Source organism: Chiloscyllium plagiosum, chromosome 35 (genome assembly GCF_004010195.1).
Source record: "Chiloscyllium plagiosum isolate BGI_BamShark_2017 chromosome 35, ASM401019v2, whole genome shotgun sequence".
Lineage (NCBI taxonomy): Eukaryota > Metazoa > Chordata > Chondrichthyes > Orectolobiformes > Hemiscylliidae > Chiloscyllium > Chiloscyllium plagiosum.
In genome coordinates, this window is record NC_057744.1 from 30,734,824 (window position 1) to 30,746,465 (window position 11,642).

At 43.6% G+C, this 11,642-nt stretch overlaps 1 protein-coding gene across 3 annotated transcripts in view; it reads left to right on the plus strand.

The window, feature by feature from the left end:
* The window catches only part of hepacamb (hepatic and glial cell adhesion molecule b), an 85,421-nt gene that overhangs the window by 44,707 nt on the left and 29,072 nt on the right, over positions 1-11,642 (plus strand). For all 3 annotated transcript variants that reach the window (XM_043676867.1, XM_043676868.1, XM_043676869.1), the window contains exon 2: positions 9,250-9,591. In XM_043676867.1, the coding sequence (XP_043532802.1) occupies positions 9,250-9,591 (342 nt within the window). The remainder of the gene's footprint in view (positions 1-9,249; positions 9,592-11,642) is intronic.

Genomic DNA, 11,642 nt, shown 5'->3' on the forward strand with positions numbered 1-11,642 from the left:
TTTTTTACCTTTGCAATTCCTCAGTTCTACCCACACAGATTCTACACCATCTGACCATACTTTGTTTCTTACTATTGATTTAATTTCATTTCTTACTAGTAAGGCAGTCCCACTCCCTCTGTCAACCTGCCTATTTTTTCGTTAGGATATTTATCCTTGAATATACATCTCCCAATCCTGGTCCCCTTGCAGCCATGTCTCTGTGATGCCCACCACGTCATACCTGCCAATTTCAATCTCCGCCACAAGACCATGTACCTTATTTCTTATACTGCATGGATTCAGATATAACACCTTCAGTACTGTATTAACTGTCCCTCTTCTCATTGTCATTTGTTTGTCCAGTTTGCTTGAAATTTGAGTGCTAACCCTTTCCATACTTTCTGTCCTATTTGTGACTGCGCTGGAGAATTTAATAACCTCTCCTGAGTTCTGCAGTGTTTCCTCCTTCTTTAATTCAGGTTTCCCCTGTAATGGAACCCGCATCTCCCCACCTCCACCACCCCCCAACGCCCTGCCCACAGCCCTAGTTATGCGATTTGCTAGGACTCTGGTCCCAGCACAGTTTGAGATGAAGACCATCCCATCGGAACAGGTCCCTTCTTCCCCAGTACTGATGCCAAAGACGCATGAATTCAAACCCATGCGTCCCACACCAATCTTTGAGCCATGCATTTACCTGCTTAATCTTATAAACCCTGTGTCAATTAGCTCGTGGCTCAGGGAGTAATCCAGAGATTATTACATTTTTGGTTCTGCTTTTTAATTTAGCTCCTAGCTGTTCATATTCCCTTAGCAGAACCTCTCCCTTAGTTTTATCTAGAATTCAAACCCATTTCTCCCACACCAATCTTTGAGCCATGCATTTACCTGCTTAATCTTATAAACCCTGTGTCAATTAGCTCGTGGCTCAGGGAGTAATCTAGAGATTATTACATTTTTGGTTCTGCTTTTTAATTTAGCTCCTAGCTGTTCATATTCCCTTAGCAGAACCTCTCCCTTAGTTTTATCTATGTCATTAGTGCATTTGTCGATCACAACCACTGGATCTTTACCCTCCCAATTAAAGTTCCTCTGCAGCCCAGATGAGATATCCCAAACTCAACCACCAGGCAGGCAACACAACCTTCGGGACTCTCCATTGCAAGCTGCACTTTCAGCTGTTTAGGTCTTAAACTCTGGAATTTCCTGTCTAAACTTCACTGCCTCTTCATCTCTTCCTTCTTTAACATACACTTCAAAACCTACTTCTTTGTCCAAGCTTTGTACCAATCTTGCCTCTTTCATCTGGTGCCAATACTTTCACTGATTAAGCAAGCTCCTTGGAACATTTTGCTATCTAAAAGGAATGACAGGAATGCAAAACGGTTGGATAAATGCAAATAAGTTGGTTTTGTGGTTGTAATCTCGGATTTATGCAATTAGCCATTCTGTAAACTGCAGATGTTCACTTTAATATGGTATTTCAGGGGTGCTCTTAAGAGCTTCCTTTTTTTTCTCACTTGAACAACTAGCCAACTGTAATGGAAAAGTTTTTCATTTTTTTCAGGCATCGATATTTAATGTTAAATAGGCATATTGACCTCTTCCAATTGCATCCATCTACTTTTATCCTCCGTGAATTACCCTGCATAGTTGGAAGAATTTTCCAGTCCTGGGCTTATGGACTGGGGCCGGAACCACAGCTGGAAGACCACATTAGCATGGCTGCCTGATGTCTTCCCACCACAGAGGAAGGTTACCCAGTGATAGAACTGAATGGGATCAGTTGCCTGCTGAGTAGAGGGATGTGGCAAATCTCAAGGAGCAAGGCTCCTACAAGGAAGGACTTAAAAGAGTCATTGGGATTTTGCCAGTGGTGGAATGACCGCGCCCTCTTCGGGATTCCATGGCTACCAGCCTCTTAGAAGACAATAAGACGTGGGAGCAGAATTAAGTCATTGGACCAAGAGTCTGCTCCACTATTTCATCATATCTGATATGTTTCTCAACCCCATTCTCCAGCCCCCCCCCCGCCTTACCCTTGATCCCTTTATTAATCAAGAACCTATCACTGTCTTAAAGACACTCAATGACTTGGCCTGCTGCAGCAATGAGTTCCACATATTCACTACCTCTTGCTGAAGAAATTCGTCCTCGTCTCAGTTCTAAACCGTTATTCTGAGGCTGTGCCTTTGGTCAGAGTCTTATCTGCTCATGGAAACGTCTTTTCCATGATCAATCTATCCAAGCATCTCAGTATTCTGTAAGTTTCAAAGAGGTCCAACCCCTCATCCTTCTCAACCCCATTGAGTAGACCCAGAATTCTCAACCACTCATCATATTCCAAGCCCTTCATCCCTGGGATCATTCTTGTAAACCTCTCCAAAGCCCCTCCAACACCAGTACATCCTTCCTTAGATAAGGAGCCCAGAACTGCTCCCAATATTGCAAATACTCTCTGGCCAGAGCCTTATACAGCCTCAGCAGTACATCTCTGCTCTTGTATTCTAGCCCTCTTGAAATGAATAAATTTTCCTTCCTAACTGCCAGCTGAACCTGTATGTTAACTTTAAGGGGATCCTGAACTACGACTCCCAAGTCTATTTGTGCTTCAGATTTCCAAAGCCTTTCCCCATATAGAAAATAGTCTGTGTCTTTGAGGAAGGGTCACCGGACCCAAAACGTTAACTCTGATTTCTCTTCACAGATGCAGCAAGACCTGTTGAGGTTTTCCAACAACTTCTGTTTTTGTTTCTAATTTACAGCATCAGCAGTTCTTTTGGCTTTTTGTCAATGCCTCTATTCATTCTACCAAAGTGCATAACCTCATACTTTCCCACATTGTATTCCATATGCCACTTCTGTGCCCATTATGCTGGTCTGTCCAAGTTCTTCTGAAAGTGAGAGGCCTATAGCAACCCAGGAGCTGGATGCTGCAAGCACCATTGTGATGCTGCTCCTTTACAAGGTTAGGTTGTCCTTGGTATTTTTTTCAGAGGGGTCGTAAATGCACAGATTCTAGGGTGTCTGGTTTGGATGGGTTTTAGGGCCAATTTGTTTGTAGCTAACAGATACTGCCTCAGGAAAAAGGCATTCAAGTTAAAAAAAAACTTGTACAATGAAAGGGGAGTGGCCAATTCTGCCAATTAAGCTTTTCTCTGATTTAGTTTGCATTTAGCGGTCTGGCTGTTCAGGGGCTACTGGTCAGTTTAAGCTAGGAAATCCAAAGAAGCAGCTACAGTGGAAGGAGGTTCCATGTTAAATCTCTGTGCCATCTCTGTCTCCTGTAAGAACCAGTGTCTGATTTTACCTTTTTGCCAAGGGGGTGTTTATGAGGACTGTTGCAGGCATTTGGAACAGCATCATTAAGTTGGGATGGTCTGTTGGGTTTTTGGATAGGTTAAGGTATTCTGTATTCTGTTCTCTTTTGTTTGTGTTTCATTTGGTAGAGTCATAGAGATGTACAACACAGAAACAGACCCTTCGGTCCAACCCGTCCAAGCCGACCAGATATCCTAATCCAACCTAGGCCCACCTGCCAGCACCCGGCCCATATCCTTCCAAATCCTTCCTATTCATATACCCATCCAAATGCCTTTTAAATGTTGTAATTGTACCAGCCTCCACCACTTCCTCTGGCAGCTCATTCCATACACGTACTACCCTCTGCACTTTTTCTTAATTTTCCCAGATGCACTCCGATGTCCAGTGATACATGAATTCAAACAGCAAAGGCAATAACTGTGCAGGTTCACTGCTGTGTCAGTTTCTTTCTCTCTCTCCCCTGCACTGACTGACCATGTACTTTCTTTGTCTGTTTCTCTCCCTTTTAAAACTGCTTTTGTTTTGACTATGCTTTTCTCCAAAGTTACTTTATAAATAAATTCTATTTTGTTTAAAACCGAGGGGTTTTGACCAGCTGCATCACTCCTGGAATATCCACCTAACACCTGCTCAAAACAACTAGGAAATTAGAGTCTGGGCCTCCTTCTTAAAATGTGTTGAGGGAGTCTGGCCTGGTCCATAACATGATTGAAGGAATTGCATGTAGGAAAGGCCAAATTGAAGCCGAAACCTCCCCCTTCCAGGACCCGCCTCTCCGTTCCGTGGTTCCTTCCACACTTGACCATTCAATATTTTTAACTTGAATGAAACTAAGCTCTCCAATGGTACCCCAGCTTTGAAGCAGCTTTGTGTTTTTGAGTTGTTTAAACGGCAGCCACCTTACCCAGTACAGCTGACAAAGCTTTAGATGTACTGGCACCTTCTCAAAGCCAACAAGCCCAGAGACGGCCAGTAAGGAGGTCAGCTCTGGGAATATATCCCTGTCTTTCTGGCTGTCAGCAAGTTTTCGGTTCACAGTCCCAATGGGGTTCTGATGTCAGGGTGCTCAATCACATCCATCCAACATGCAAGCTTTTCAGTTGCTTGCTGCTAATGTCAATATTCAATTATTTAGGAATTAATTAATGAACATATATGATCATTTGTTCTCAGACCAGATGCACAAACAAGCTCCATTGTAAATTGAAGTACAAAACTGATAAATCTGCATGGCTGATGATCCCAGCTACAAACAGCAACGTGCCCCTAACAGTGTGTTGTGTTTCCAGCTTGACTCTGTCGGAAGCAAGTGTCTCAATAACAAAGTGTACTTTATATCAATTCCCACAATGGGAAACACAAGAATTGAAAGAATGCACTAGTGTTGAGTTTATTGCATTGTTTCGTTTTCAGTAAGTTGGATGTTTGAAAAAGGCCACGTTAATCGCTTGCGGACTGACCTTCTGATGTTTTACACCATGAAAGGGCAGCATTTTGTTCCATATCAGTAATTCTACGAATCATTTATTGAGGGATGCCTTGTGGTGCTATGCCTATCCATGAGCCAGAAGCTCAGCGTTTATGGCCTGCCCTGGGATTTATGCTAAAAGATGCTACATTTATAATTTGGTCAATCAAGCTGAGCATTAACCTGTAACACCTTTAAACATGCCCATAGCAGGCAGTAAGAGCGTAAAGGTTTCCTGGTCAGTCAAATCTGCAACATAATAGCCTCCCCATGGTAACAGATTCGATGTGTAGGTTCTTGCCATGGGCTGCAGTCTCTGATAAGGGTCTCCCTAATTTTCACAGAGGACCAGAGGAATCATTTAGTGACACTCATTAATATTTCAGATGGAAATGATGTTTTCTAACTTCTGATTTGTCATTTAGTATCATGGTCACCCTCCAGGCCCTGCATGATTAAGTTTAATGTTAGATCCAGGCAACAGTGGGTTAATATGGCAGAGTTTATTCAATATTCTTTTCTTGTTAATCCTATTGCCAAGCTGTTCCAATACAGTTACAACACTGACATCTACCTGATAATGTTGAAAACTGGCCAAGTAAGTGCTGAGCACTAAGTGTGGGCAAAATCTCTGCTGGTTTAGATTAGATTCCCTACCAGTGTGGCAAACAAGTCCACACCAACCCTCCAAAGATTAACCCACCCAGACCCATTTCCTTACATTTACCCCTGACTGATTCACCTAACACGATGGGCAATTTAACATGGCCAATTCATCTGACCTGCGTGAGGAAATCCACACAGACACAGAAAGAATGTACAAACTCCACACAGATAGTCACCCGAGGTAGGAATCGAACCTGGGTCTTTGGCATTGTGAGGCAGCAGTGCTAACCACTGAGCCACCATGCTGCCTTATTGAAGAAATACATATAGTGTGATTTTTGGAAGTCAGTCATTGCAGCTGCAGGACATCTCTGCAGGAGCTCCTCAGGATAGTGTCTAGGACCAAGCGTCTTCAGTTGTTTTATCAATGATGTTCCCTCCATCATAAGGTCAGAAGTGGAGATGTTTGCCAATTATTGCATAATGTTCAGCAACATTTGCAACTCCTCAGATACAGAAGCAGTCCAAATGCAACATAGACCTGTATAATATCCAGGCTTAGGCTGACAGTGGCAAATAATACCCATGCCACACAAATGTCAGGTAGTGACCATTTGCAATAAGAGACAATTTAACCATCACCCCTTGACATTCAATGGCATGACCTTCACTGAATGCCCCAATATCAATATTCTGAATTAGAATTAGCTTAATTGTCACATGTACTCAAATGAGTACAGTGAAAAATGTATAAGTCGCTGCTTATGGTGCCATCTTAGCTACAAGGTCCTTAGGTACAGCTTCTTCAGTTACAGTGCTTAGAAAAATAGAGAAGTAAAAAGTCCAGAATTGCAGATTTTAAGAATAATTTATAAAATGGAGGAAAAAAAAGTTCAGTATAATAGTTTTCCAACCCAATCCACCTCGCCTCCTGTCTGCACTGGGGCTTGACTTGATACTGCGTCGAACTTCACCTCAGGGTTCACAGGCCAGGAGATCGCTCTGGAATTACCTTGAGACCGCAAGTCCGCGCTGAGGCCATGTCAGGAAAGGAGATTGCCTCGCTGGGCTGAGAGGACTCCATGCTGGGCTCAGAGGCCTTCATGCCAAGCTGCTATGCCAAGCTTAGAGGATGCCGCTTTGGTCTACATGGAGGCCAGGAGGTCGGAGGTCATGAGGTCACAGGTCAGGAGTTCCAAGGTCATGAGGTTGGAGGCTGCAAGGTCAGAGGCCCGCAGTTCCGAGGTCAAAGGCCACAAGGTCGGAGACTGTGAAGCATCAAGGCTGTGGGACTGGAGGCCAGTAGTTCCAAGGCTGGGAAACCAAGATGACATAAGAGGAGAAAGAAAGGACGAAGAGAAAAGAAAGAGAGAAAAAAGAAAAGTAACGGACAGAGTGGATGAGCTTCAACTGAAGAGTCCTACTCCACTGCAATCTTGGATTATTTGAGGATGGCAATTTTCCAGGAACTGAACTTGACCAGCCATATAATTATGATAGCTACAGAAGTCATATCTTTGTGGAAATCATCATCTTGACTAATGCATTAAATAATGTCTCAACCATAGCACCCCATGTTTTCGAAGGATGCTTCACTTTTTCACAGAATTTCGAGATTGTGTACCCATGGATCTGACCCTCTGTTGTCTCCTTTGTTTTCTATTTATGTGAATAGGATAAACCCAGACTGGGCCAGGGACTGTAATCGTAGGCCTTGGTAATATTCCTGGCCCAGATGCCCAGCCCTGCCCCCAGCCCAAGTACAGCAACCCCATCCTGGATATAAACACTGAGGACCCCATTCCCAAACCCAGTCGTCTTGGCCAACCAACCTGAGCTCTAATATGCTTCCCTGTCCACAGCTTTAGATACAGGCACAAAAGAATCCTGTTCAAGCGTGGTGATTATAACAAATTGGGTGGACTGTAAACTGTCTGGAAGGTTGCAAGGAGACACAAGTGGGTCAGTGAAATGGGCAATTCTATGACAGGTCCATTTGTATATTTATGTAGCTTAATGAGCTGGTAAGCTTAGATGTTATTATATGTTTCAGAATGCCACCAGCAGCACAGGTTCAATCCCTGTTCTAGCTGAAGTAAACTTGAGACCTTTCTCTTTGCTTGCCCTTTGCTTGATGTGAAGAGGCATCCCACAAACTTTATAACCTATTGCCTCATCCTAATAGAGATTGAGGAGAAAGTGAGGTCTGCAGATGCTGGAGATCAGAGCTGAAAATGTGTTGCTGGAAAAGCGCAGCAGGTCAGGCAGCATCCAGGGAACAGGAGAATCGACGTTTCGGGCATAAGCCCTTCTTCAGGAGATTGATGCCTACAGTCTCTCACAGATAGTTACATGCCTACTTATATAGGACATGAGGAAACATGCTCAACCCCATTCATAGGCTGATTGCATTCCTATGCTCTGACAATAGTTGCATAGAATAAATGGGATCCTGGGTTTTATAGATTGAGGCTTTTAAAATAAAACAGCCCTCTACAAAATCAGCTCCTGCTCCCTTGATCCTATTTTCATGAGACTGCTGACCAGCCAGATTCCCTTAGTCTCTGTATTTGCTGATATATCACTAATTCTTTCTCTTCAGATTCTGTCCATCATTGTCTCTAAGCTGTGTAGGTGCATGACCACAACCTAATTGGCAATGTGCAGCACAGGAGGCAAGCTGTGGTTCCTTTAGCATGGAGTTGACAGCCTGGTGGTTTCTGCACACAAGCCTTGCTGTAAAGGGGTCACATACAGAACAGTGGAAGAAATGTAGAGGGAATGTTGGTGGCTGCCATTTCCCTTGAGATCTGTCTTCTCCTTCAAACAAAAACAAGCTTGCAAATGGCTCAGTAGCTCAGTGGTTAGTACTACTGCCTCACAGCACCAAGGTCCTGGGTTCAATTTCACCTTTTGGTGACTGTGTGGAGTTTGCACATTCTCCCTGTGTGTGTAAGTATGGGTTTCCTCCCACAGTCCAAAGTTGTGCAGGTTAGGTGGATAGGCCATGCTAAATTGTCCATAGTGTACAAGGCTAGGTGGGTTAGCCATAGGATGGGATGAGTCTGAGAGGGATGCTCATGTGAGAGCTAGTGTTCTTGGGCTGAATGGCCTGCCTCTGCACTGGAGGGATTCAATGATTTTTATACTGCTTCCTTCCCAATGTTCTTCAACATCTTGTTCCTTCATTGCTGAAAGTGCCAGGATAGTAAACACTGACCCTACTAGGCCACTGCAGGGTAACAGGAGAAGGTGAGGACTGCAGATGTTGGAGATCAGAGTCAAAAAGCTCAGCCGGTCAGGCTGCATCCGAGGAGCAGGAGAGTCGATGTTTTGAGCATAAGCTCTTCATCAGCAATGTGAGGGAGGCCCAAGGGGGCTGAGAGATAAATGGGAGGGGGTGGGGCTGGGGGGAGGTTAGCTGGGAATGCGATAGGTAGGTGAAGGTGAAGGGTGATGGTGATAGGTTGGAGAGGAGGGTGCAGGGTAGTGGCAAAGATCTGTGCTCCTGTTTGAAGAGCAGGTGTGCCCTCCTTATAATCATTCCTTAACAAACAACACTGAAGCACATGCTGTGGTGATTAACCACACTGATGTTTGAAGGAGCTTGCAGTGCACAAAAAATTATCATGTTTCTGATATTGGATTAGCAACCACACCTCAAAAAGTATCTCCTGGGACCTGAAGGGGTTTGAGGTTGTGAAAGATGTGATATAAATGCATATTCTTTCTTCCTCTTCAAGTTTGTATCTGTCTCAAAACTGGGGCAGCAACAATTAATGGGCAAGGTAACAATTATCCAATCCAACTCCTGATTTTTTTACTGAATATACTCCTTTCTCATGTGTTACATATTCTTGCTGTTCCAGCATCAGTAGAGGGAGTGAATATAACAGCAGAAGAGCTCACTACGCACGGGATCGTGGGAGGATCAGTCTTACTTTCTATACAATACACAGCTAGCAGCTCAGAGACTCCAGTCATCCAGTGGCAGCTGAAGAGGGACAAGCCCATCCCTTTGGTCCAATCCTTTGGTACACGCATCCTGGGCAAACTACGGCCAGAGTACAAGGATCGGATTGTGATCTTCCGCAACGGATCCCTGTTGATCCACAACTTGCAGCCAACCGACGAAGGAATGTATGAAGTCGAGATCGCAATCACAGATGATGCCTCCACTGCAGTGAAGACGCTCAATTTAACTGTTGATAGTAAGTAGCAGGCTGTTTGACTTATACTGCGTTGTTTACCAATCCTGTGGGAGAGAGAATTCCAAATGCTATTGACCCTCTTGGTTCCCGCTTAGGTGTTGTGAATCTATGCTCCTAGTTCCAAGTTTCTCCAAAAGGGGAAACATCTTTCACTTCCTACATAATCTTATTTATTTCCACAAGATTGCTATTTATATTTGTAAACTTCAGAATATTGGCTCAAGCTGCTCAACCTTTCCATATAAGAGAACTCCTTCACCCCTTGGTGAATCTTCTTTGAACTCCCTCCAATACAAAAAAAAACTCCTCTTAGAATTTTAATGCTCAGGGGCCACAATAGAAAAAACTGGTGTTCATTTTACCATGAGACTATACCTCTCTCCGGTTAAGACGTAGTTAACTAGTTCACTGGAACTCAGGAGTCAATTACAAGTTTCTTTGAATGAAAGAAAGAACAATTTGCATTGTAACCATGAGAAAAATAATAAAAATGCAACTTCAAACACACACAAGCTGAAGAATAGGTAGTGCCCAGTTCAAAAAGAAGGTGAAAAGAATATACCTAAAAGTCCTGGGTCTCCAAATTATATCAGTCCAGATTATATCACTATCACGATGCTCGCATCAGATAAAGTAAGGAAACTACACTTAGTACTCAAGTTGTGGTCTCACCAACGCCATCTACAGTTATAATAAGACTTCCATACTTTTGTATTTAAGGGTGGCTCAGTGGTTCGCACTGCTGCCTCACAGCACCAGGGACCCGGGTTCAATTCCAGCCTCGGGCGACTGTCTGTCGAGTTTGCGTGTTTTCCCTGTGTCTGCATGGGTTTCCTCCTGGTGCTCCAGTTTCTACCCATAATCTAAAGGTATGCAGGTTAGGTGAATTGGCCATGCTAAATTGCCCATAGTGTTCAAAGATGTGTGTATTAGTCAGGAGTAAATGTAAAGTTGTAGGGGAATAGGTCTGGGTGGGTTACTCTTCAGAGGGTCGGCATAGACTTGTTGGGTCAAAGGGCCTGTTTCCCTTTATTATAAAGGACACATTCCATTTAGTTTCTTAATGACAAGCTGTACCTGCTTGCTGGTTTGTTGTGATTCCATGTACAAGTACATGTAGATGCCTCTGTACTGCAGAACACTGTGGTCTCCCACTGCTTAAATTATAATCTGCTTTTCTATTCTTTCTATCAAAGCGGACAACCTCATATTTTCCATATTATACTCAATTTGCCACAACATAACCTTCTCATATCCTTCTTCGGACTCTTTGTATCTTCGTCACAACTCCCTCCCTCCCTATCATCAGAAAATTTGACTACAGTGCACTCAATCCCTTCATCCAGGTCATTTCACTCCAAATATTACAAAATATAACTTCTGTAAATAGAAAGGAAGAAAGAAGAATTGATTTGCATTGACATAGATGCCAAAATATGGTCTGATTTCCCCATTTCTACCCAGGGACACGATAATTTTAATGCTGACTAACATCACCCTAGCTGAGACTAGTTAACTCAGCTCTGAGTGCTCACTATAATTCTTTTCAGTCTCGGGTGGTGCTACACTTGTCATGATGATTTGGGATATCTCATTGTTATTATTATTGTTGAATTCATAAGTGAACGCGAATTGGTTCTGGCTTCTTCTCTTGACTACCAGGCTATGATTCCTTCTTAAAGACAGGGTGGATAGGGACAAGCTTTTTCCCAGGGTGAAGGATTCAATAATGAGAGGTCAAGCTTTCAAGGTAAGAGGTGGAAAGTTTAAGGGGGATACACGTGGCAAGTACTTCACACAGAGGGTAGTGGGCGTTTGAGACATGTTCGAGGAGAAAGTGAGGACTGCAGATGCTGGAGATCAGATCTGAAAATGTATTGCTGGAAAAGCGCAGCAGGTCAGACAGCATCCAAGGAGCAGGAGAATCAACGTTTTGGGCATAAGCCCTTCTTCAGAAATGAGGAAAGTGTGTCCAGCAGGCTAAGATAAAAGGTAGGGAGGTGGGACTTGGGGGAGGGGCGTTGGAAATGCAATAGGTGGAAGGAGGTCAA